This window comes from Amphichorda felina (assembly GCF_050947745.1).
Source record: "Amphichorda felina strain 45539 chromosome Unknown scaffold_2, whole genome shotgun sequence".
In the NCBI taxonomy this organism is placed as follows: Eukaryota; Fungi; Ascomycota; class Sordariomycetes; order Hypocreales; family Bionectriaceae; genus Amphichorda; species Amphichorda felina.
Window position 1 is genome coordinate 1149601 of NW_028145048.1, and position 24989 is coordinate 1174589.

The window sequence follows — 24989 nt, forward strand, 5'->3', positions numbered from 1 at the left end:
CCCTTGGACGACTCGCCAAAGCAAGCTGCAGATGCAAAGCGCTTTGTACGAGTAATAATAGTCGGTCAACAGGCCCAAAGAAAAGGGGTTGACACTCCAGATGGGCGTCTCAGGAACACCTTTCCCTCGGTGCCCCAGAGAGGTACCCTGCACAGTGCTCGAAGTGTGTATTGCCCAAAGCTCGTGGCCCATGCTCTCGAGATCGTTGACCAAGTGAGAATAGAAAGCTGGGGGCATCAACCTGACAATCCAAGCTTGGGGCATCAAGGAGCAAACACATCCAAATCCACACACATGAGTGCCCAAGATGGCTTGGTGGTTGCTATTCGAGGCTGCTGGAATTCTGGTGGACTTACCCTACTTCCCTCCCTAGTAACAATGCGCCCAGTGTATCCTCCATGCTGCGACGTGACACATGATTCTACATTCGGACGGGGATCTGGTCCCATTGCAACTTATGGATATCACCGCGAACAACCAGTGCCGAGGCGATCTCAATACCGACTTACTTACCTTGGGTCTCCAGAACTATTTTTGGCAGGTGAACGGTCACCACTACAGACAGGAGGTGTGTTCCCGGGATGGAAGCCATCAAAGCGGGCAGTCGAATATTAATTAATCAGCATTCGGAGTCTTCAACCACGTATCTGTAGGAAGTACGAAGTAATACCGGCTTCGGTGGCCGACTGCCAGAAGGCGCTAGCTGGATGACAGGGATCGTGGAATTGCTCTAGAAGAAATGGAAGCAACCTGATCGCCCCGTCGCCAACAAGCGTCCAACGTCAAGGAAGCAGGGGCGAAACGGTACCTACGTCAGCATGACCAGGATCCCTCATGCAAGTCTCAACCCGCAGACATTTGTCACTGAGGTTTCGGGGTCCGCTTGTGCCCGTCGTCTCGTCTTGGCCTGACTTCATTTTGAACCCTCTTGACCGCCGTGCTATCAGAGAGTACGATGCCACACCGTCCAAGGGAGAGCAGCAATCACCCCGAATTCCAAAATCATCCATTTTAATAGCGCCCCTCTTCTTTGGTTCTGGCGCCCGCACTGCGAGGAGGCCCTTCGGTATTGAATCATTGGGCTCTCTTGACATGCATCGTAATGAATTGGATTGGTGGCTAATGAACCAGGCTGCTGGTAAAATACCTGTCCATTGGGTGAGGGAAGGGGTCGCCGCCATGCATTGTACAGTGAGTGCTAATACAGTGCGTGCCTACTTGAGAGCTCTCACCCAGATTCCGACTTTTCAAAGGCAGCCAGCCAGGCAGCTGTTTGCCTTTCCATCGGGCGACTGCAGCGGATGCGCGGCTGGGCAAATTATAATACTACCTGTAGTGCATCTGCTGATGAGGTTCTAAAAAGCAAACGGGCAGAGAAGAGACGCGTTTGGTTGAGCGCCGGATCAATTTGAAATAGTACCACTAGTATACCAGGTACCTACAGGTAGTTTACTCGTATTAACACGTACGGTTTTTGGCAGCGGAACACTGGCAGCAACGCATTCCATGGCCTCATTATCTGCAGGTTAGCTACAACCACACACCCCTGCATCTACACTTCTCATAAGGCTCTAAATCGGTATTGAACAATAGAGACAATCGGAGAGTTTGCGCGCTTCTGAACCTGGGTGGCCTGGGTAGGTATTGACTGTTGAGGCGGGGGAGCAAGGGAGGGCCCAGAGCACTGGCCGCTCTGGTGCTGAAGCTCTGGGCTGGCATCAAGTCTCTCGCACTGTCTTGTACGAGGTACTCCGTACCTACTCGCCCCTACTCGCCCCTACTCGCCCCTAGCCAAGCATCGCGGTCGACCAACAGCCAGAAGCCATCTCGTTTGCTGCTAAATCTTTCCCTCCCGCACTTTGCACCCCATCTGAGCAGCCAGGCGTGACCTGGCGGTGGATGTTATAACTTCGGCCCCGTCCCAGACCCGTTTGCGATCAGAACCCTCCACCTAGTTCCCTTCAAGCCTCAGCCCACTTGTCCGCCTGCCACCTGCCCACCGCCCGCCTGCCGCCCGCCTTGGCCTTAACGCCCTGGACCTGCACCTGTCAATCCGTTCCGTCATACCAGATCCTGCAGCGGTGCAGCTGGAACAAAACACCTCGACGATCGTTGAACGACCACTAAGCCGTTGAGGCCGACCCTTCGCCACACGGCGCGCACATACCTACATACCCGTTCAAGTCATCCTCTCGGACGGCCGCGTGCGATTGCTGGTGAGTCGCTCCCCATTTGGTGTCGCGTTCAGTCTTAGTTGGGAAAACCCCCCCTGTCTACGCTGCGCCAGCGGTGCCTCACCCCACCCTGGCTCCCTCCTCCCAGGGGCCAGGGCATACTTTTTTCCCCTTTGATCTGCCGTGTTGGATTGGCAATTGCGGACCCGACATAAAAAAAGAAGTTGGCCCCTACGTCCATCCAGGACCGCGTCTTGGCCCAAACTCTCGCCATTTCACACCGTCACCCCGAGTCTTTGGTTCTTTAGTTCTTTTGTTCTGTCTTCCGTTTGGTCCTTGCATTAGCCCTGTCGGCAACCTAATACTTTCCATCTGTCCGTGGTCCTTCACGTCGCGGCTGACCTCTACCTCGAAAAGATTCTGCAGCGTCCTGCGACTTCATTATCGAGATCAATCCCCTACTTCATCAACATCAACTACCTACCGACCTGCGAATAGTTGGCTGTTGCAGCTGGACTGTCGATCCCAACACTCCAATCCTCACACTGAACTCGAATCCCGCTCCATCGACGTGGCCCCGTCAGCTTGAACGAATCCAACTAGTAATACTCACCTGTGGGCTATCCTCCCCTGGAACGATTCAACACGCCCTCTGGCGCCTTGTCCGGCCCAAAGCCAAAGCGAACGCGTTTTAGAAACTGCGTGCAGACGCCATTCTTGTCACGGCTCGAGCTACGCTGTTTCACACTCGGTAGGCATCTTGTGTTGGCTTCCTCGGATCACGAGCTTCTGTCTGCCCTTCGCTCCCCGACCGATTCTACATCAGTTCGAAAGTCTCCACCAGACGAGTCAACGTTGGCTTCTTAATCGTTCCCCGCCTCCTTTCATACGAATAATACATCACTTTTGGTTGGATGGTACGTTTGAACCTTTCTGGTCGGAGCTGGATTCAGAGCCACACATAAAAAAAAAGGTGGCGTGACGTTGCGCGGTACGGCCATCCATAACTGGGTTGTGCCAGTCCATGGCCGTCAATTCTCAGGGGGGTGGCTCTGAAGAGCTCCAATCTCTATTACTGCGCACTGTAGGAGATGAGATCATGCTAATTTACCGTTGCAGCTCTCGTGATTTCACTTGGACTCCTGTCCCCAACTGCCCCAGATCCAACGGCTACTAATTCCGCGCCCCTCTCTGGTTCATGTGATGGGATCTTTGGCGACTGTTGAGGTTATGAACATTGGGAGCATGCTGAACAACAAGACTGCACAGCACCATCTCCCCGGACACTTTTTCCATCACCAGCCACAACAATTCTCCTTCATCAAGACTGAACAGATGGAACGATCAGTCTCGCCTCACGGATCTGAACACTCTCAGTATTCGGCGCCGCACATGGGCCGGCCATACCCTTCGCCGAATACCATGCAGGCACCGATGACCATGTCTAACCCTATGCAGAGCTCGATGCAGCTGCCATCCTTCCCTGAGATGCCTGGCATGACAAACATGGCCGGCATGGCCAGCATGTCGACGCAGCAAATGCCTCAGGCACCTCACCAGCAGATGCAACAACCACAGTCCTCCAGCAGCTCTAAGAGCTATCCTTGCAGCACCTGTGGGAAGCACTTCGCTCGACGAAGCGACCTCGCTCGTCATGGTAAGTATGCCTGATGACGACCAAGTGAATCAGACGCACTGACAAGGAGCGGCAGAACGTATCCACAGCGGTGTTAGACCTCACGTCTGCGACTTCCCCAACTGCGGGAAGATGTTCATTCAAAGATCTGCCCTCACTGTGCACCAGCGGGTGCACACCGGTGAGAAGCCGCATCACTGCGAGATTTGTGCCAAGGTGAGCTAGAGTGATGCTAGTGGGCCTTGTGATCTAGACCGCTAACTCATGGCAGCGTTTCAGCGACAGCAGCTCTCTTGCTCGGCACCGCCGGACGCACCTTGGCCAGCGGCCTTACAAGTGTCCCTATGCGGATTGTCAAAAAACTTTCACCCGACGGACCACCCTCAACCGGCACCAGAACCACCACAGTGGCACCATCGAGGAGGCAGCAGCAGCCACGGCCGCTGCCCTCGCTGCCTCGAGGAACAAGGCCGCTTCACAGGCCCGTTCGGAGGGCGACCATCTGTCTAGCCATGGCTCCCCCATGTCTACGCCATCTCCTGCGCAGCGAACAATGTCGATGTCCCCCGGTGTTGACCTTTCGGGGGCCGGTGCGATGCCTCGCCACGGTAGTGACGTCCAGTATATGCAGAACGGCTCCCTTCCCGTCCATTTGCGGGTCGGTAGCCCGGTATCAGCGTCTTCAGCTAGCTTCAATAATGCCATGCGGCCAACATCTCACCCCACCGGCTATGGGCCGCCGTCAACCTTGGAGCCGAGCCTCGACCAGCATCAGTCGGGTCCGGCCAGCGCAAGCGGTAGCCCTCACATGACCAACATGGGATGGCAGTCTCCCTCTCATATTTCTTCCCCCTCGGCCCAGAATGCGAATAGCTATGTGTATCCTGATCCCGCCGACTACCCCCCGAACACGGCCATGAACCAGATGTACTACGGCGCAGCCCCGCAAATGCGACGACCTCAGAGCGCCGAACCCGGGCTGGTACACATGGGTTAGGAAGACCTCTTGCCTTCACCGTTTGAAAGCGATCAGTACGTTGCGTGGGGCATGGAGACTCTTTGATACCCTGAATTCAACGCCTGGCTCTTGTTTCGGCCCGACGTCGCATCGCTTGCCGTCCTTCCTCAATGTCCTCCGTTTCGTGGCATGGAATAGAGCTCCCAGCGTGCTCTGCAAGCAGCAATGCGGCATCTCACATCCCTTTTTTTTTTTTTTCTCTTCCTCTTTCCTTTTAAGTCTCTTTCGAATATATGTTTTGCGGATACTCTCATAGACTGGCGGTTAGGAACACTTTCATGATGACTACATGTATAAGGCACAAACACACGCACACTCCTCGGCATAGCAATAGCATGGCACGCAAGGAACGGAATCGATTTGGAAAAGGCCAAGGGGGCTTGACCCTCCATGGCCGCGGGTGAATCGCTATTATGGCGAAGGGATATTTACAAAAAAAATACGGATGGCATGCGTGGAGCCTGTTAATTGGTGTAAAAATCGCTACTTTTTACGTTGTAGACTTGGAACAGGAGCAATCAAATCAATAGACTCGGTGTGATCTGGGGCCAAAAACTTGGCTCGCCTGAGGATTAGTGAACGCCGCATGCCATCTAACGATAACTAGCATCATCCATGCTTGAGTTTCTTGCGGGATAGACCGACCGTGTTGAGTGATCTCATGTCTCCACAAAAGGCAGCCATCTCGTGGTGTCTTGAATCCCGATGTTTTTCGCAGGACTAGTCTCGATGACTCGGTGCATAGCGGCTCCCAGAGTCCCAGGTCTTGGTCGGGAGTCGCTTAAGGATCAGAAACGCCATACGAAACCGCCAACAGTCTCAACGACCGACCCACTTCCGTGGACCCTGGAGCTGAAGTATGAGAGACTTTTTGCTGCAACCCGATCAGCTGCACTTTTGTGTTTTTGGATTAGTACACGCAACTCCAGACAAGAGAGGCGGACGAGTCATTGCCCGCTCGCGAGTGGGATGCGGCCGGCGGTGGGCAGTCCCATGCGAAACAGGACATGGGGGTTTTAAGGTTGGAGAGGGGGGACCCTGTGGCATTATTTGATATGTAATCGCGCCCAGGCGTAGCACGGTGACATGATGCCTAATACGGGATTCCAAATATCACATATCAAGAAATTGCTTCATGATGTTTTCTCCTGGCCTGCTTTCCTCCAGCCAGAGGAGTGTCGGTTCCCGGCCGCGCAATGCGGGGGGCTAGCTCACTTGCGCATCCAACGGGTCTTCCGTTACGAATGCATTACTGAAATCGGGGGGGGGGGTTCGGAGATGTGCGAAATTATTGGGGTCCCGGAGAGTGGATGCGCTCGGTTCAAGTGGCATTATATATAGGCTACCAACTCGGAGCCTCCCATGGCCGTGGGGGAGCTCAGCGTGGGAGGACGACGGTGGTGATGCCACGAGGAGGTTTGATGACCCCCCCCAGAGACACATTGGAAGGACACAACTTCACACTCGAGATCGAGACGCCTTTGGTGTTGAGAGCAACCGACTGATAACCAAAGCCGACATGTCCACGTCACCATCGTCCGAGAAGATCCTGATCAAGATCGAGGTCCATGTCGACACGCTCTGTCCCTGGTGCTACGTCCAGAAGCGCAGCCTAGACGCCGCCATGAAGCAGTTCCAGAACAAGCGCCCAGAGGTCGAGTTTGAGGTGCTATGGCGGCCATTCTACCTCTATCCCATGCTGGACTTGGGTAAGTAGTAGTTTAATTGCCTCTCCTCCCCCCCTCCCCCCCCTTCTCTCTCCAGGTGGTAGCCGTGGTGGTGACTGACACCGGGGGGACAGGCTGCGACAAGGGAGCCCTATATGAGCAGGAGACCAAGCACAACAATTTTCAGGCGCTGCAGGACAAGATCCGGGCCATCGGGGACAAGTACGGCATCACCTTCAGCTTCACAGGGGCGACGGGCCCCTCACGCAGCTCGCACAAGCTCATCGCCCTGGCGCTGCAGCAGCGAGACTCGGCGGCGCAGGGCCAGGTGGTGGAGCAGCTGTTCGGGGGCCACTTTGAGCAGGGCCGAGACCTGACGGACGAGGAGTGGCTTGTGAGCGTCGGGGGCGAGGCCGCGGGCCTGGCCGAGGCCGACGTGCGCCGCACCCTCGAGAGCGACGTGGCCGGCGGGAGCGTCGATGACGAGGTGCGCTCGGCGAGCGTCGAGAGGGACGTGCGGGCTGTGCCGTGCGTGACGATGCAGGGGCGGTACCGCGTGGGGGGGTATCAGGAGCAGAGCGTGTTTGAGGACCTGTTCGAGATGATACTGAGTAACGGCGGGAGCTGAAGGGGAGGCAAGCTGGCGGTGAGCAGTGGCTGGTGGTACTGGTGGGATATGGCGCGTTGCTGGGTTTCTGGAAGAGCGATTCACAATGTCTAATGACTCATTGCATGGAGCACGGTTACAATTAGAGAGGCAATTAGACAGGCTCCGAGGTAATAGGAGCCGGACGGCGGTGGTTAACATGATTACTGCGTTGCCGCTTTGCATTCTTGTGCGTATTGGTGGTGTAGGTATCTTCCTAGTAGAGAACTAGGACTACAGGCTCTCGATAAAAAACCAGTCAACCCAAAGTAAGCCCCAACGCCTGTAACAAATGGCATCCTTATACCATTGTGCCAAACCCATTTTATGCGTTGTTGTGCTGTAAAATCCCATGCCCGTCCCGGGAACGCCTGCTCGCTCATCATCCAAAAGTACAAGACCTCTATAATACCTACATTCTGTTCTTTTTCCTTTGGTGCCCTCTCATCTCCTCAGGTTGCTGTAGTCCTGCATGAGATGCGCCATGTGCACATTGGTCGCCTTGCCAACGCGCTTCCCTGCCCGTTTCTTCTGCTGCTTCGGCTTGGCTGGTCCGCTCTGCACGGCCTTGCGCGGGTCCTCGCTCGTAGGCTTCTGGCCGACGCTAACCAGCTTGCGGTGCATGTCGTCGATGCTGGGCAGGGGAACTCGCGCCCACATGTTCTTGAACTCTTGCGAGACGTTGTGGTGAAGCGACGGGTCGTTGGCCCAAACGAAGCGCGGGAAGTTGTCCTTCTTGGTGCGGACCACCAGCACTTTGTGGGCCCTCTCCAGCTCCGTCAGGGCGTCCTCGCAGTCGGGCCAGCCGTCCTTGAGATCCTTGACAGACACACCCGAAGCGTCCGTCTTGCGCTGCAGATGGGCGAGCAATGACGTCTTGTCCTTGACGTTAAGGATGATGGGCCGGTAGACGTACTTGCCCGTCTTCCACGTCTGCTCCGTGAGGCTGGCGTCGGGCTTCCAGTCGACCCTGGGGTGGCGCCTCAGGCCCTGCACCAGCTCTCCCTTGTGTTCTTCGGTGAACCTGTGCAGACTCAGGTGGTCGATGATTTCTTCCGCCGTCTTGGGCTCGCCCTTTTTCTTGAGGTAGTCAACCGCAAAGGTCATCTGCGTCTTGACCTCGGCGCCATAGCCTGTGAGCTGCGGCTGCGACCACACCTCACTAGGGTTGACATCGCGTTTCCGCTTAGCCGTCGGCGTGGTCGTCTCGGAGGTGGCGGCGGGGGATGGCGATCGCGCCGGGAGCGTCGAGGCAGCCTTGGTGCTCGAGGGGTTGGAGATCTTGGACGCGGCCGAGGCGAGCGACCCCTTGAAGGCGTTGGACTGCTTCTCGAGGAACGACGACATGATGGTCGCGGCCGAGTGCGCGGGTTCCGCTATAGGCGAGGGACAGCGTGTGGTTGGGGGAGGAGGATGATGTTGCCGTAATGTCGAGGTGCGGCGAAGTTCAAACCAGGCGAGGCTGAGGATTGTGCTGTGGCGCAAATACTGTGGCTGTCCGCTCCTTTGTCGATTACCGGCTCACCTCCATGCGAAGTACCTGCCTTCGTTCGTCAACGCACCCAACTTGGAAGTCTCTAAGCGAAAGGATGCTCGGGATGTTTTAAGTATTGAAAAAGAGACTAGATATAGAGGATTAACTCTGTGTAGAGCGCGAAGGACTGTGGGACACACTTGTTGAGTTTCGAAGGCGTGCGAGCCAATAATGTGTTGGGTACGGACCACTACAACAGTGCATTTGGGTTGGTGAATTGTGTCCTCTCCGCTTGAAGCTTTATTGACTTCAAGGACAATGGGCCGCTCGCCTATTATCCCTTTCGACACCCAAGGTAGCTTCTGATATGGGGCGTGTATTTTTCAGGCTGTACTGTAATATCTGCCTAGTACATCAACGTCCACATCTTTCTCGATTAAAAAAAGAGTATCTATCCCAGAAATCTCAAGGTGGCCAAAGTCTAGCCACCCCCCAACCATATGCTCCTCCGCTTTGTGTCGCTGGAATACCACGCGGGCGGGTCTATAAACAGTGGAATGCATCTGGGACGCTAAGCAGATTATATCTTCAGATGCATCGCCTCAGTGCCCCAACGGCGTTCTGCAGTCCTTACATGCCGCAAAAACGTCCCCCCCCCCCCCAACCCCCCCCCTTCTTTTTTCACATCTTAAGCCTGCTGAGCTTGTTGGGCCTGCATGTAGTTGTAGGCGAAGTAGGCGGCAAGGCCTCCGATGAGGACAACGGCGTAGACGCCGATGCCGCCACTGCTCTGCTCGGCGCCGGAGCCGGACGAGGAGTTGGAAGTCATAGCCTTGGGCTTAGGGTCGCCAGCCTAGACAGGGAGGACGGTTAGCCAGAGATAATAGTCGTTGTTGAGGGGCCTTGCGGCACTCACCTGGCGCTTGAGGGGGCCGACGAGCAGCTTTTCCAGAGACTCGCGCGCCTCGTCGCTGTGGCCAACGTCCTCGAAGGCCTCGGTGGCATCCTGGCCAGCAACGTCGAGCATCACCTCCTCACCACCGCTACACAAACAGAGTCAGCCAGTCGATTTCGGTATCCCTCGCGCCCATGGTGTCCAGGGCGGAGGCGAGGTGGTGGTGTCCGTACGGGTGCTCGTCCACAAACTTGGTGGCATCGTAGACCTTATCGTGGACCACGATGAAGAGATCCTTCTTGGTGTTGTGCTCGGCAACGTCCTGGTAGGTGTACTCGGGCATTTTGGCGGTGTTTGAGGGTGTCGCGGCGGATGGGAAATGAAGTCGTGTGGAGAGAAGTTCGCAATTAATAGGCTTGGGGTTGTTGAACAAGGTGAAAGGGGAGAGAGGCGCGGGAGCGGTCTGGTCTGTGGAAAAGTCCGCCTGTCGCAATCAATCAAGACCGGGAATCTGATGGTCAACTCCCCGCCCACGCGACGAATCTTTCGACACGGCACCGCAGTCTAACCTCATATGGCCACATTTAGCAATCGGCCGACGAACTATCCGGTGTCAATCTCATCAGGCCATCCTGCTACTAGGTACTACTAGTAGTACGGATATTATGAGTGCTAATACGTAGTAGTAACACTACTACTACTACTACTATTACATAGCTCAGTAGTATGTACACGCAATACATCTTCATATAGTCTCACCGAAAAGGGGAGCATCCATGTTAACCGAACATCTCTGTCCCTATCAGTGGTAGTATCAGTTTCACAGTACCTCTTTGCAACGTGTCCAAGAGAATTTGAGATGTGCGTCGAGTTGATTGGCCTCTAGATTTCCTCAACAATTTCCTCCATCAACTTCGATTACGGTAGGTCACTATCCGTAGGCTTTGCTTACTATACTGCTGCATTTGTTTTAAACAACTAATTGCTATTATATTGCATTTGCGTCGCTGAAAATATGGCCGCCAAACGGTCCCAGGACCCAGCGTCCGTCTAAAATTGACTTACCTGGTTAGAAAACCCTGTGCAAAACTATCTCTTCGCCGAAGGTCTAAAAAAAAAACCACCGAACATGCTGGCACGACACGCAGCAACCCCCTCTTCTGTCTCTCTCCCGTATCATGGCTAGCAAGTTCGGGGCTTTCTTCCCGTCCTAGGATTCGCTGACAAGTCTTGTGGCACTGTGCTGGTGCAATTTTGGCGCCATTGCAACTGTCGCCAGTGTCCCGTGTGTTAGCGCCACCAGGTCGTTCAGGGACCATCTAGCCCCCTTGAAGCCAATCATCGACATCGAAATTAGTGAAAGAGCCTCCTGATTGGCTTGTATGGCTGTGTTCACTTAATCATGTTCCCAACGGAACCCCGGGGGAAATTATTATCCATGAAGCCAACTAACTCTTCTACCCCCGACACCGAGGCCCAGTTTATCCCTCCGCCTTACTAGTACCCGGTGTCGGGATCCGGGAGGTTCTAGGGATTATCCAGAGCTCATAAAAGCCGGGCAAGCCAGAGCCGCCAACGACAACGGCACTGGAGATCGGGATTCGGGACACTCTAAAGTCTAAGCCCTACAACTCTTCCCTAGGTGCGGGGTCTAACCCCGAGGTGGACCGATAACTTGTAACCGTAAGTCGGGCAGAATTTACCGCTCACATGATGCCGCTTCTACATGTGATCATTGTGCGTCTGGTAGTGTACTCGCTCTGTCTACTCGCATGCTGCTCCCAAATTCAGAAGAACCGATGTCACCCGTCCATCTACCTCTTGGAGCTCCCTCCGCCAATGTCCTGGCCCAGCCGGTACCCAGTGACCTTGTCCCACTCGATCTTCTGTCGCGTCACCGGAAGCTGCCTTCTCAACCCCTTGAAAGCCCCCTCGCTGAGGCTCACAAATCCCTTGTTTAGCTCCTCCTGGTACTTCCTCTCTGCGGAAGAGATCTCCTTGACGATGCCGGCCCCACTGCCAGAGGGAACCGATGCCGTCACCGGCTTGTTGGTCAGGAGCCGCACATTACCGTCCTCGTAGTAGTGGACGTCGACCTTGATGGAGCCCTCGAGGTCTCCGGAAGCGGGATCGAAGATGTAGAGGGATCTCCAGCGTCCATTCCTGGGACATTGTCAAAACCCGGGATTCGTTCTTAGATTTTCCCACGATACAACATACCAGAAGTTGTGCGGGCTGTACTTGTTGGCCACAATGACGGCGGCGATCTTGGAGTCTGACTCAATGGGGTAGGCGCTGAATGCTGCGTTAGGGTAGTGCTCTTTCACGTAGCTCCCCAAGTTCTTGAGCGTTGACTTCCTGTTGGGCAGTCAGCTAGGCTGTTTTGCGCATATTTTCGCATACGTCTGCCTACACAAGATCCGCCTGCGGGCCCTCGATGACGTGGCTTTGCACGGCACTGGCTGTCTGCTCACGCTGTCAATATTCCTACCCCTTTGGTAGTTGCCGGATGCTCCCCATGCGTACCTGTGTGGTGTGATCGAACGCAAAGCTGGAGGAGCTCTCGACATCGTAGTACCGACCGTCTCCCAATGCGTTGTGGGAGCTAATAACGACCTTGACACCGAAATCTTTTAGTCTCAGGTCGTCGCAGCAAAATCCTAGACATATCTTACGGGCTGGCTGCTTCCAGGGAGCTTCACCGTGGCGAATTGCTCCTCGTTGTACTTCTCGAAGGCGGGCGCAAGCTGGTCGACAAGGCCCGGCTCGGAAACGGTAAGGGACTTGATGTCTGGGCATGGGACGTCAGCTCAATCGTGCTTTTCGTAGACGGCAGAAGCGGGGCGTGCTGTACCAGCTATAACATCGCTGAGCTGCGTATGGTTAGCTTGCGAAGGCCACCAGGAGGGAAGCTCTGGGAGAGAGAGCTTCAGAACAGTCGGCTTACCTCTCCGGGAGGAGCTCCTTCCACGAAGGCGGACACAGCCTCGAGGTGGGACATGTTTTATGAAGGGCCGTCAGCCGATTGTCGAGAGAGGGGAGCTGGCGGAAGCTGGCAGAGGTGAGGCTCTCGTTGTTGGAGGCGCAAGCCGATGGATGGCGTCGGTGTGGTGTGGAGAGGACGCCGACAAAGGGGCGGGGCAACTGACGCGCATCGAGGAGGGGCACAGGTTGCGCCGTTGCGGAGGCATCTATCGCGATAGCGCGGTACTTGCGGGTCCCACCTAATTCGGTGGTTCCCGAATGAACCCGCTTAGCGCTGAGTTCCAGATTGCAGCAACTCGAACGAGCGTCATAATTGTTGGAGCGCGAAATGAAATTGAATTTAATATGCAGAACGCCCTATGAGTCTATGAAGCAAGATGGGTGACCTAGCCCGACAATGTATCTACTACGAAGCTCCAACTCCAGCTACTCTTCCATCAATGCGTCTAGTAGTCCAATACGCCTCGTATGCTGTCGTAAATCCCTACGTGTTGTCAGTTGACACATGCAAAAAACGGAAGTCCTTGGGGTGGGGGGAAACTTACGTGTGACGTCTGGGAGCGAGAACTTCTCAAAGACAAGGGGGTTGTTGATGCTCCAGCTAGCCACGCGAGAGACGGGTGCCTCCAGGTGGAGGAAGGTCTGCGGATCCTCCTGGATGGCGGCGGCAACCTCGGCGCCGACACCAGCGTTGACCATGGACTCGTGGACAATGATGACCCGTCCAGTCTTGCGCACGCTGTTGAAGACCGTCTCCTTATCCCAGGGGTACACAGTCCGCAGGTCAATGAGCTCCGCCGAAATACCCAGGTCCTCCTCGGCGCGCTTGATGGCCGCCTCGCAGTTGTACATGGGCTGGCCGTAAGAGATGACGGTGACATCCTTGCCTTCCTTGACCACCTCAGCCTTAGACAAGGGCAGCTCGTAAGCACCCACGGGGACCTGCTCAACAGCCGCGCGGTAGAGGATCTTGGGCTCCATGAAGATGACTGGGTCGTTGCACCGGATCGACGCCAGGAGGAGGCCCTTAGCCTGGGCCGGCGAGCGGGGGACAACTACCCGGAGGCCGGGGACATGAGTGAACAGGGCCTCGGGGGATTGCGAGTGGTACAACGCTCCGTGGCCGACACCACCGCAAGGCATTCGGACCGTCAAGCCACCAGCGTTCCGGTCACACGATCCGTCTCGGAAGCGGTACTTTGCAGCCTCGTTGACAATCTGGTCAAAGGCTGGGAAAACGTAGTCGGCGAACTGAATCTCGGCAACAGGGCGCATGCCCGCGGCGGCCAGGCCAATGCCGAAACCGACAATAGCACCCTCGTTCAACGGCGTGTTGAATACTCTCTCGCCGCCATGGGTCTCAGCCAGCTTCATGGTGCACCGGAAGACGCCACCAAAGGCGACATCCTCTCCAAATACCAGGACAGACTCATCCTCAGCCAGGGCGATGTTCATTGCGTCACCGACGGCCTGGAAGAGATTCATCTTCTGGGTAGGGCCATTGCGAATCTCTGGCGGCAGCTCGGTGCTGCTGAGAGCTGCCTGCGAGGTCTGAGCCAGGAGAGGCGTGGCGGAATAATCGATAGGAAGATTCAGCCGTGCGTTGGGAGGGTGCGAGGAGTAGCACCTGGCGGTGGCAGGAGCGGCGATGCGGGTAGCGACGGAGCATGGGCCCGTGAGCGCTCTCCTCAATTGACGGGCAGTATGAGTCCTCATTGTGTCATCAACGCCGCTTAAATATCGATTAGGGGGGGTGAAACGAGGTGTGAGGAGGATGATAGAAAAGATAGGAGGAGGGAGGTGGCATCTTTTCCCCAGAATCCGAGAGGGCGGTTTGCCCTTGAAAGAGGAGGAGCTGGAGGCGGGCTTGGGGAAGTTAGTTCGGCTTGCTGCGGCCCTCCGCGGGGTTCTTGAACCGATTGCCCAGCCCCGGACGTCGGCTTTGCGATAAGATACCCAGTCAGCAGTTGCCCCGCCAACATCCGCCTAGTGCCAAGCCGGCCCCTAAACCAACCTGGAAGCACAGCCATTGATGACGGGGGGCTGTTTAGTGGCATAATGCAGCCTGGTTGGCAGCACTGGCAGGGTTCGAGCACTGGACAATGTCGAACACGTGCATTTGAATCAGCCCCCCAGTCATCGACTCTCGCGATGCTCCAAGACATTACGAGTACTCTGCATTCCAACGAGGCGGCCGCAGCACGACCCAGCAATTGCAATGGCGCGCCGGCATTCATCATCGCGCCCAGCGAACCGTCATCGTGAACGCCATGGGGAGTCTGCGGGGAGACACCAGCACAGAAAGCATCGGTCGCATGGCCCGCGGCCTGGGACATCATCGGATGAGAATAGGGGATCACATGCGCTTTCGGTCGACGCATTGGCTCGTCTAGAAAGGGAAAATGCCCGTCGCAAGCGCAGAGAGGAGAGGACCAAGAAAGCCAAGGGCGCCAACTATCACGAAGTCGACCAGGAGCCACGGCGCGAGCGCGCAAAAGAGCGAGGGCGGGAACGGGAACGGGAACGGGAACGACCACGAGCACAACCACGACACCAAGACCGAGATCGAGATCGAGATCGAGATGAAGACCAAGAACGAGTGCGCCCCAAGGCAAAGGACAAGAAGAAACGAAGGGTGGTGAGCGGGGCTGTGATGGAAGAAGGGCGGGCCAAGGGCGGCCTGAGAGGAGGGCGCGGCAATGAATGGCGTTGGAGCGATCAAAGTTACGAGAAGGAGGACTACTATCACCGGCCACCAAAGAAGAGCAAGAAAAAGCTCTGTGGGTACTCAACCCCCATCTGCCCAGACCTTCTACTAACCTATATCTATTAGGGATACTTCTCGGTGTTAGCGCTGTTATTCTCCTCATCATCATTGTCGTGGCCGTGGTGGTGAGCAAGAAAAAGAAAGAGTCTGGGGGTGACGATTCGGGTTCATCAAATCTTGATGAAAAAGACCGAAGTGAAATCCCGGACAAGTGGAGGAACACCTTTCTTGATCCCTGGTCATGGGAAACCACGGACGGCTTCAACACAACATTCACGGATGAGATGGTGGGCGACCTACCAGTGATGGGGCTTGCGACGGAATGGGACGACTCTTCCAGGGCCAATGATAAGGTACCGCCGCTTAACGAGCCTTGGGGCTCATATGGTACGAAGCCAGCGCGAGGAGTCAACCTTGGGGGATGGCTATCGCTAGAGCCCTTCATTGTGCCTTCGCTATTCGACTATCCGGCCGACAAGGGCATCGTCGACGAGTGGAACCTCTGTCAGGAACTTGGACCTTCAGCGACCGAGACACTCGAGAAACACTACGCATCGTTTGTCACCGAAGACACGTTCAAAGATATTGCCAATGCGGGCCTCGACCACGTTCGAATACCGTTTTCGTACTGGGCAGTCGAGATCTACGAGGGGGACCCGTACGTCTTCCGGACCTCTTGGCGGTATCTGCTTCGGGGGATCGAGTGGGCGCGGAAGTACGGCCTACGAATCAATCTTGACCTCCATGGTCTGCCGGGGAGCCAGAACGGCTGGAATCACAGCGGCAAAAAGGGAAAGATTGGGTGGCTCAATGGCACACCGGATGGGCAGGTGAACGCGGATCGCTCCCATAAAATCCACGACAGGCTGTCCAAGTTCTTCGCCCAGGACCGGTACAAGAGCATTATCACGCACTACGGCTTTGCCAACGAACCCCGGATGACGGATCTAGAACCGAGCGAGGTCATCGAGTGGACCGAGAAGGCGTACAAGATCATCCGGGACAACGGGGTCAAGGCCATAGGGGTGTTTGGCGACGGCTTCATGGGCCTTGAGAAATGGCAGGGCCTGATGCCGGGGTACGACGACATGGCGCTGGACGTGCACCAGTACGTCATCTTCAACGACGATCTGATTGCCTTCACGCACAAGAAGAAGGTCGAGTTTGCCTGCGACGGGTGGTCGAAGCAGACGGAGCTCAGCATGGACCGCAAGAGTGGCTACGGGCCGACGCTGTTCGCCGAGTGGTCGCAGGCCGACACAGACTGCCAGGCGCTGGTCAATGGTGGCGTCAAGGGGGCGAGATGGGACGGCACGCACGGGTCGGTGGACGAGCCCAAGTGCCCGGCCAAGGACTCGTCGTGCTCGTGCTCCGAGGCCAACGGGGACCCGGGCGACTTCAGCGATGAGTACAAGAAGTTCCTGCGCATGTTCGCCGAGGCGCAGATGCACAGCTTCGAGAAGGGCTGGGGCTGGTGGTACTGGTCGTGGAAGACGGAGAACGCGCCGCTATGGAGTTACGAGGCCGGTCTCAAGGCCGGGCTGCTGCCGGAGAAGGCGTACGAGCGCGATTTCAACTGTGAGGGCGACATCCCGGACTTTGGGGATAGCGGGCTGTCGGAGAACTACTAGCATGGGAGGTCTGTGAGGTTTAGGAGGCTCGGGAGGTTCGGGACTTCGGGGTCTTTTGCTGGGTTGCATTGCATGGCGTGTTGGTGTAGTTGGCATTTGTCCGGGATAGATGATTTATTATGCTCATGGAGTTACAGATACCAGATGTATATACGAAGTACACAGATAGAAGAAGCTATCTACATCATGACATCAAGACCACAGACATTACAACGTCGCCACTGTTTGTATGTAGATGCCGTAGCTTGGTAAGCCCCCATTAACTGACAAGGCCCGGTGATGGCAAGCCATATAGGCTACCTAAGGTGTACAATATTACACTGCAGCAATAACACGGCGTCGTTCCCGGCTCCTGATGCCCGGGAGTGGGCCAGCATGGGTCTCTTTCTACTATAGGTATGGCGTATCACGGATGCGAAGGAAGAAATGGAAACCGGCACCAGGCACCGCATACGCAGGCATCATGAAAACTTGGCCGGCAACGCTTCCCGTCGCAATATTAATATTACCAAGTACTAGTACGGAGTGCATGGCACTATGTAAGCTGAGCATTTCCAAGCACCCCAATTGTCAGCAGTTGGCGACAGCGCATAGCGCTCTCCTCCCACTGGCCAGTCCCCCCATGGTCGTGATCCATCGCGAGTTCGTGCCAAATCTTAAATCCGAGGTCGGCTTCGCGTGTTCAACATCCGTAAGGGTCCCACCAATTTTTTTTTTACACCCGAGACGATGCAAGGGCCTGTCGATGAGTAATTCGTGTCAATTGGTTGCAAACTTGGGGGGGCATATCGGTGAAGGCTTTGTCATGGTGACTTGACGGCAAATCGATCATCTTCCCTCATCGTACTTATCTTCACTATTATTTCCACTCCTAATTCTTGGTGATGTCGCTTCTTCTCCCGGAGCTGCTTTTCATCAGAATCGAATGTTCTAGGGATGTTAAACTTTGAGATATCCCGTCCCGCCTGTTGATTCCCGTCAAGGGACCCATTGATTGTATTCTTCAGCCATTTCCATCGACGGCTTGGACCAGAGCGAGTACTCGTAGTCATGGACAAGGAGCTTGAGCTTGGAAACGAGACTGGCTCGTCTCCCGGCAGCATCGTCGACAGCACCGTCAATAGCATCGCCAACAGCACCACCAACAGCGTCGCTGAGACGACCACACAACATGAGCCGGTCCGGACTCCAGCAAACGACCCACAAAGACGGGCGTCGTCGGCGAGCTCGGGGTCGCGGAGCCTAGCGCGGACCCGGTCGCAGAACGGCTACGGCGTCGCCGATGAGACGGATGAGCTTGACGATATCGAGGCCGCCGCCATCCGCGAGCAGACGGGCCAGGCCGAGAAGGACCCTTTCGAGGTTGGCTGGGATGGCGGTGACAGCGATCCTCTGTGCCCCCGGAGCTTCAGCAAGGCGCGCAAATGGATCATTACCATGATTGTGGCCATGGTCGGCTTCTGCCTGTAAGTAAGGGAACCAAGTGCCCTGCTCCGTGTACTCACATGTAATAGTACCTGCGCCAGCTCCATCTACACGTCCACGTACGAGCAGATGGAGCGCGAGTTTGGCAACTCTCGAATCGTGTCGGTCCTGGGGCTGTCCATGTTCGTCCTGGGCATCGCCTGTGGCCCCATGTTCTTCAGCCCACTGAGCGAGTTCTACGGGCGGCGGCCCATCTACCTCGCGGCCTGGACGCTCTATGTCATCTGGTCCATCCCGCAGGCCGTGGCAAAAAACGTGGCCACCATTATTGTCTTCCGGTTCCTATGCGGCTTCTCCGGCAGCACGTTCCTGGCCGTGTCGGGCGGGACCGTGAGCGATCTGTTTACCCGCAACGAGCTGCAGGCTCCGATGGCCGTCTTTGCCGCAGCGCCGTTCCTGGGTCCCTGTATGGGTCCTTTCTTCGGTGGCTTCATCAACTACAATGTCAACTGGCGGTGGACGTACTATGTGCTCCTCATCTGGAACGTTGCCCTGCTCGTGGCCATCGTTTTTCTGGTTCCCGAGACATACCGTGAGATCCCCCCGCGTCTTCAAATAGCAACTCATAGCGACTAACCCGGGGATGCCCAGATCCAATCCTCCTCCGCAACAAAGCAAGGAAGCTGCGCAAGGAGACAGGAGACGAACGGTGGGTGGCCCCCAGCGAGAAGGTCCAAAAGTCGGTTGCCAGGGCCATCGGGCGCTCCCTGCTGCGGCCCTTCCAGCTGCTCATCTTCGAGCCCATGTGCCTGAACCTGTGCATATTCTCGGCCATCTTGCTGGGGATCCTGTACCTGTTCTTCGGGGCGTTCCCGCTCGTCTTCAGGACCAGCCACGGCTTCAACCTATGGCAGGTCGGGCTGACGTTCCTGGGCATGGCCGTGGGCCTCCTCGGCGCCGTGCTCACAGACCCCATCTGGTACCGCATACGCGCGCGCCTCACGCAGCGGCTCGAGGAGGAGACAGGCGTCGAGGGCGCCAGCGAGCCCGAGTTCCGCCTGCTGCCGGCCATTGCGGGCTCCGTGCTGGTGCCGGTTGGCATTTTCATGTTTGGCTGGACCTCGTACCCGTCGGTGCACTGGATCGCGCCCGTCATTGGGTCGACCATTTTTGGACTCGGGTGAGTACGAGATCCTCTCGTGACTCCCTTCTCTTCCCCCCTCCCCCCGCCTGGTGTCCCGCTGTCCCGCGTTTACACTGCATGCTGGCCGTCATGGCGCAGGATGAGACGGAGGCTGACAATGGGCTTCTAGGAACCTCTTGGTATTCATGGGCATCTTTACCTTTCTTGTAAGTTCCCCCGGCACCTCGTGATGATGTTCCGTGACTGCATTGCATGATGATGGCACACGAGGCTGACGAGGGCCATGTTTCGAAAGGTGGACGCGTACCCGCATTATGCCGCCAGTGCTCTGGCCGCCAACGCCTTTGCGCGCTGCTCATTCGCAGGTACGTGAGAAATATAGCACCGCCATCTTGGCGAGAGAAAGAAATGCTTGGATTTTTGTCAGGGCTGACACATTGCGTGTGAAGCCGCATTCCCCCTATTCGGGAACCAGATGTACGAGAAGCTGGGCTTCCAGTGGGCCTCGTCACTGCTGGCGTTCCTCACCGTGGCCATGATGCCGTTCCCGTACATCTTCTTCCGGTACGGCAAGAGGATTCGAAGAAAGAGCCAGTACGCGAAGAGCTAGAGGGGTAGAGGCGTTGGTGGATTGGTCATGGGAGAGCGCCACGCAGGCGGTCCAGGCACAGCTCTCTGGGAGGGGGGCGGTAGGACAGCCTCAAGAAACGAACCTTTGCAAGACGCGGTCAGGAGCTATAATTATAACCCATACAAATCATTGGGCTGAGATGGTCGGACGGAAGGAGGTCCGGCCCTGGAGGCGTTGTATGGGAAGCACAGCGGTGGAAATGATGATCGAATGGCGGGCAGCGTGGTGGGCGGTGAGAAACATTTGAGATGATGCTGAAGTCGGGATGCAGATGCGGCGACGCACCAGCCGCAGCGGCCTGCAGTGATCAATGCATCATCCATTCCTCCGTGGATACGTCTTACCCGGTACATGGGTCAGGAGTTACATGGCCAGAGACGCGAGAGAGTTACGAAGAGCCAAACAATAATACTCAATACTAGGAAACGGCATCAAAGTCTGATATAACATCTACAGACACTCGAGGCCATATTTTCCATGTGATGCCCAGCAGCAAAGTCTGGATGTGAAACCCCAGGAACAAGGATTCGCATACCAATTGGTGCGCCCCGGCCGTCGGCTTCTCGGCTATGGACGGCCAGAGAGGCCCATCAAGATCAGCCTAGGCAGCCAAGGCAAGCTACTGTACTGAGAACCAGTTGGCTGTTGAACTCGTCCCCGATCCAGAATTCGCATTGGGGTTCCGATGGGCCTGCCGGCATTTGATGGCTGGGCTCCATAATCGAAAAATCCTACCATGTATCGCCCATCATCCGTTGTCCATCCCCGTATGAATCTATGCCGTCAGCTTTGTAGATATGTACTTCAAGACCAGGATCACCTTGAAGCAATAAAGACACAGACTTGCCCCGCCACATTTCCACCCTCGTCGATCCAGACCGAGACATCCAGGCACCGCCGCACCGCCGCACCGCCAGCTGCAGAACCCACAGCTGCTTTCAGGTCTTTCGCAGTTCCACGCGGGGCGCCCAATGGGGGCCGTACAGGCGACCTCTTTTTGCAAACATCTTCCCAGGAATTGGAGGTAGTGGGTACCTTGGCGTCAGCCTCGGGCCAATGGGACACGACGTGATTGTCCCCAAAACCGGGTGAAAACCCCGCAGTCGAGGTCTGCGCTCTGCAGTGCCTGTCCTCACTACGAGTAGCCACTCCAGTCACTCCTCAGCGTCTTCTCCAGGCGTTGCAGGCGTTGCACTTGCAGGCGTTGCAGCGGCGCAGTAGCACCTTGATGACGGCCCCAGCTTCCACCCTCCCAGGCAGTCGACATCAGAACGCCGCTCTTCAATTCCTCCCGCCACTGTCCAACACCTTCGCTCCGCGGGATCCATTCGCCCAACAACCTCGACCGCCCGCTTCTCCCAAGGGACGCGACGATCGAACCCCCGGATCACATACCTCGCCTCTGCGCGACGCCCCCCGCGGAGCCCGCCCAGGTTCTACCAAGCGCCCGCAAGCCACAACTCCGACGCCGTATTCGTCCTTTAGTCCCGCCTCGTGTGTGCCCTGACCCTGCTTGGTCTGGTGTCTGGTCTGTCATCGCCTTGCCATTGCTCGCTGGCGACGCAGGTAATAATAGTAGAGGCAGGCCAGCCCACGACCCAATTCTGTCCTGGATCTTCTCTTCCACACCATACGCAACACGGGTAGCTGCACCATTTGCCATAAGCCCCAAGGCCTCGACGTCGCACACGAACCACTGGCCTCGTTGGGCTCCTCCGACTGCCGACCCGCCTCACAGATTGACGACACAATCTCGTGTGTACGACCCCACGGACCAGCTGTCAATTCTATTGACTCCTCCGCCGTCGCACAGCGCCCGCCTCTTTGTCCCTCCATACCAAGCCCCGTCGCCCAGGACGCCAGCCAGCAAATACGAGCCGACCTCGAACCCCGGCGACACGCCTGTTTTGGCAACAGATCTAATCTCTACCACGGCCACCAACAGTGACCCTCCCTCTTGGGCTGATATACGGTGTCACCGTCACCGATTGGACCTCGCGCACGCGCCTGACCAGTTCTGAGCTCTCTTCAGGCCCGGTGGGAGAAGTCGTGCAAGAGGTCAGCAGGGGTGCCAGGCCAGGAACTCTAGGGCCATCTGCGAGGGCCTGCGCCGAACCTTCATTTCCAGTTCTGCTGGAGCCTTGCTCTGTGGTGCCACGGAGGCGCGCGCGTGGTGTGGTTTCGCAGGCCTTGTTGGATGGAGTGAAGCCGTCAGTCGCGACGATCCTGGGGACAGAGCCAACCTGCTTTGCCGTGGCGGTCGTGTAGCAAGGAGACGAGAGGGGCCGTAGGGGCAAGCCCACGAAGACGCAAGTTAGCGCTGTTAGGTCCGGCTTAGCCCGTACCTATATAACACCAAGACAGTATGCCGGACGAAATGGACGAGCACTCGGACGCCGTCTTGTCTGAGAACGAGGACGGATCGGAGACTTTTTCCAAGGACAACGACAAAATGTCTGGCATGGGCCACGCCGACGGGAACGGTGAGGTCAAGAAGAAGTACGATCCCAAGGATCCTTCAAGACCCCGGCGCAAGAAGGCGAGACGAGCCTGCTACGCTTGCCAGAGAGCCCATCTCACTTGTGGTAAGTGACATCTGACAGATCTCGCTTCCCACGCGACAGACTAGGCTGGACGATCGGGTGATTCCGCCCTGGGCCCCCCCCCCCCCTTCCCCGGCCAAGCCTCACCGTGCCTACCTTCAACGAAGAAGCATATTTGCTTTTTATGACTGTTTTACTAACAACACATAGGCGATGAGCGTCCATGCCAACGTTGTATCAAACGTGGTCTTGGCGATGCCTGCCAGGATGGCGTGCGGAAAAAGGCCAAGTACCTCCATGATGCTCCACCGGAAGCCCTTCGGCCTGTTCTTGGGCCAAACTTCAACCCCAATGGGCCCCCCTCTGCCACTCGATCCTCTCAGCGCCCCAACTCGGGCCACTCGGACCACACCATGTCTACCTCGAATAGCAATTTCTTTTCCGGGGGCACCGGGTCAACAGCTACCTTCCCCATGTACCAGGGCGGGGGCCAGACGGTCGGAATGGGCAGCGAGGGGCTCAACTTTGGCGCCCAGCGCACAGCCGCGTCGTCTTTTCCCCAGAACGGCGCCGCCAATGGCAATGGCCAGCAGATGGACAGCATGCTGTCGGCAAATCCCATGGATTTCAATGCCTTGTTCGACCCCAGCAACCCGGCATTGTACAACTTTGACCTGGAGGGGCTCAACTTCGGCAGCCAGTATGCTGGCTGGGAGTTTGGCATCTTGAATAAGATGGGCCTCGGGGCAGAGACGCCTCCACGGGAGAACTCAATGTCACAGACGCCTACGAATGATTACGCCGCCGTGTTTGGCAACGGCACCAACTCGACCTACGATAGCAACAGTATCATGTCCAACGACTTTTCTGGGATGGAGCAGAATCAGAGCATGTACAATCAAGGAAACCTCCAGCACGGCCTACCTCACGCCTACGCCATTGCTGCAGGCCCGACTAGCATGGCAAGCCCGAGTACAGAGGCAACGGCTAGCCCCCAAAACCCTGCCATGGCCGATGGCTCGCCCGGTAACTTTGGCAGCAATATCCCTGTGGTCTCAACAGCCCCTCGGATCAAGTCGAAACAGCTCAAGGTTAACCAAACTATACTCGGAAAACGACAGCGAGATTCAGCATCGATATACGAGAGTGTCAAGGAGCCATATCCTTACACCAAGGGATTCCACAACATGGTCTCCGTCCTGCGGAAACGACTACCTCTCAACAAGTTATTACGCATTGCGCAAGCGCTGGGAGAAATCCGGCCATCATTCATTGCGTCCACGAAAGACTTGACCCGCGAGGATCTCGTTTTCATGGAAAAATGCTTCCAGCGGACATTGGTCGAGTTCAATGATTTCCTGCAACAGTGCTGCGCCCCGACCATTGTGTGTCGGCGCTCGGGAGAGGTTGCAGCCGTCAATAAGGAGTTCACAGCTCTGACGGGGTGGACAAAAGACGTGCTGCTGGGCAAGGAACCCAATAAGCACGTGCATATCCGTCAATCGAACGGCGCCGCGCAGGAGGGAGACGGCCTCCCTCGGTCCGAGGCGACGACGCCGCGTTTGAAGGACGCGACCATCGAAGGCAATGCGGGGCGGCCTCAGCCCGTATTTTTGGGAGAGCTCATGGACGATGACAGCATTGTCGAGTTCTACAAGGACTATTCGCAGCTGGCCTTTGAAGACTCCCGGGGCAAGGTGCAGAGGAGTTGTCGGCTGGTCAAGTACCGCACACAGCGAGACCTGGAGAACCTCAAGGCCCCGTCGGCCCAGAAAGACCCCCGCACGGGGATGCTGAGCAACCGAGTCACCACGATTGACGGTGAGCACGGCATCTCAATGATCGAGCAGGATGGCAAGGTGAGTTGCACGTACTGCTGGACCATCAAACGCGACGTGTTTGACATTCCTATGATGATTATAATCAATGTAAGTGGACTTGGCACTACCCTCGTTAGTGGCTGTGTATTAGTGCTAATTCTTTGCTATAGTTCTTACCTCGGTACTACCCCAACCAGGAACCGCATCAGCTAGCGGTTTGAGATTGTGAAAAGAAGCATATTGGAACCTTGGATTTGCATGGGCGGCATTTTTGGTTTTGGATCTAGCTTTGATCATACATAAGAAAATGGGTCCCCTCTCGATGAGGGTCACAGTAGTAGGATGGTTTTTTTTATTCCATGTATAGGAGCTTCGCGTTAAGCTCAGAAGGTTCTAAGCGAGAAGATATCAAGATACCCACAATCAGGTGGAAAATTGCCCACGCAGCATCCCTCGCCCGTCTCAGAGAGACACGTGAATAAGGGTGATCATTCTAGTTCATTTCCCCATCCAAGGGTATATATCTATATGAT

At 56.3% G+C, this 24989-nt stretch overlaps 9 protein-coding genes across 9 annotated transcripts; 5 read left to right on the forward strand and 4 right to left on the reverse strand.

The window, feature by feature from the left end:
- Positions 1 to 3614: 3614 nt before the first annotated feature.
- Positions 3615 to 4807, forward strand: ACO1O0_001912 (C2H2-type zinc finger protein; the record flags this gene model as incomplete). Its single annotated transcript, XM_083191391.1, has 3 exons — positions 3615 to 3831; positions 3887 to 4026; positions 4082 to 4807. The coding sequence occupies 3 exons, from the start codon at positions 3615 to 3617 to the stop codon at positions 4805 to 4807; spliced, it is 1083 nt and encodes a 360-aa protein (XP_083052605.1).
- A 1540-nt stretch (positions 4808 to 6347) lies between these two features.
- Positions 6348 to 7123, forward strand: ACO1O0_001913 (thioredoxin-like protein; the record flags this gene model as incomplete). Its single annotated transcript, XM_083191392.1, has 2 exons — positions 6348 to 6537; positions 6630 to 7123. The coding sequence occupies 2 exons, from the start codon at positions 6348 to 6350 to the stop codon at positions 7121 to 7123; spliced, it is 684 nt and encodes a 227-aa protein (XP_083052606.1).
- Positions 7124 to 7585: 462 nt separating this feature from the next.
- Positions 7586 to 8488, reverse strand: tfa2 (transcription factor TFIIE subunit TFA2; the record flags this gene model as incomplete). The annotated part of the gene is made up of 1 exon (XM_083191393.1): positions 7586 to 8488. The coding sequence occupies one exon, from the start codon at positions 8486 to 8488 to the stop codon at positions 7586 to 7588; it is 903 nt and encodes a 300-aa protein (XP_083052607.1).
- Positions 8489 to 9303: 815 nt separating this feature from the next.
- Positions 9304 to 9853, reverse strand: ACO1O0_001915 (cytochrome b5-like heme/steroid binding domain-containing protein; the record flags this gene model as incomplete). The annotated part of the gene is made up of 3 exons (XM_083191394.1): positions 9304 to 9468; positions 9532 to 9658; positions 9744 to 9853. The coding sequence occupies 3 exons, from the start codon at positions 9851 to 9853 to the stop codon at positions 9304 to 9306; spliced, it is 402 nt and encodes a 133-aa protein (XP_083052608.1).
- Positions 9854 to 11324: 1471 nt separating this feature from the next.
- Positions 11325 to 12511, reverse strand: CAP1 (F-actin-capping protein subunit alpha; the record flags this gene model as incomplete). The annotated part of the gene is made up of 7 exons (XM_083191395.1): positions 11325 to 11673; positions 11731 to 11868; positions 11924 to 11976; positions 12037 to 12126; positions 12186 to 12301; positions 12365 to 12383; positions 12458 to 12511. The coding sequence occupies 7 exons, from the start codon at positions 12509 to 12511 to the stop codon at positions 11325 to 11327; spliced, it is 819 nt and encodes a 272-aa protein (XP_083052609.1).
- A 430-nt stretch (positions 12512 to 12941) lies between these two features.
- Positions 12942 to 14211, reverse strand: ACO1O0_001917 (thiamine diphosphate-binding protein; the record flags this gene model as incomplete). The annotated part of the gene is made up of 2 exons (XM_083191396.1): positions 12942 to 12979; positions 13041 to 14211. 2 exons carry the CDS (start codon positions 14209 to 14211, stop codon positions 12942 to 12944), a joined length of 1209 nt encoding a protein of 402 aa, XP_083052610.1.
- A 686-nt stretch (positions 14212 to 14897) lies between these two features.
- On the forward strand, positions 14898 to 16893 carry ACO1O0_001918 (glycoside hydrolase superfamily; the record flags this gene model as incomplete). The annotated part of the gene is made up of 3 exons (XM_083191397.1): positions 14898 to 15094; positions 15130 to 15279; positions 15348 to 16893. 3 exons carry the CDS (start codon positions 14898 to 14900, stop codon positions 16891 to 16893), a joined length of 1893 nt encoding a protein of 630 aa, XP_083052611.1.
- A 1050-nt stretch (positions 16894 to 17943) lies between these two features.
- ACO1O0_001919 (major facilitator superfamily domain-containing protein) lies at positions 17944 to 20072 on the forward strand (the record flags this gene model as incomplete). Its single annotated transcript, XM_083191398.1, has 5 exons — positions 17944 to 18359; positions 18408 to 18910; positions 18970 to 19498; positions 19742 to 19827; positions 19912 to 20072. 5 exons carry the CDS (start codon positions 17944 to 17946, stop codon positions 20070 to 20072), a joined length of 1695 nt encoding a protein of 564 aa, XP_083052612.1.
- Positions 20073 to 22458: 2386 nt separating this feature from the next.
- ERT1 (Zn(II)2Cys6 transcription factor domain-containing protein) lies at positions 22459 to 24677 on the forward strand (the record flags this gene model as incomplete). The annotated part of the gene is made up of 3 exons (XM_083191399.1): positions 22459 to 22678; positions 22847 to 24564; positions 24627 to 24677. The coding sequence occupies 3 exons, from the start codon at positions 22459 to 22461 to the stop codon at positions 24675 to 24677; spliced, it is 1989 nt and encodes a 662-aa protein (XP_083052613.1).
- Positions 24678 to 24989: the final 312 nt, after the last annotated feature.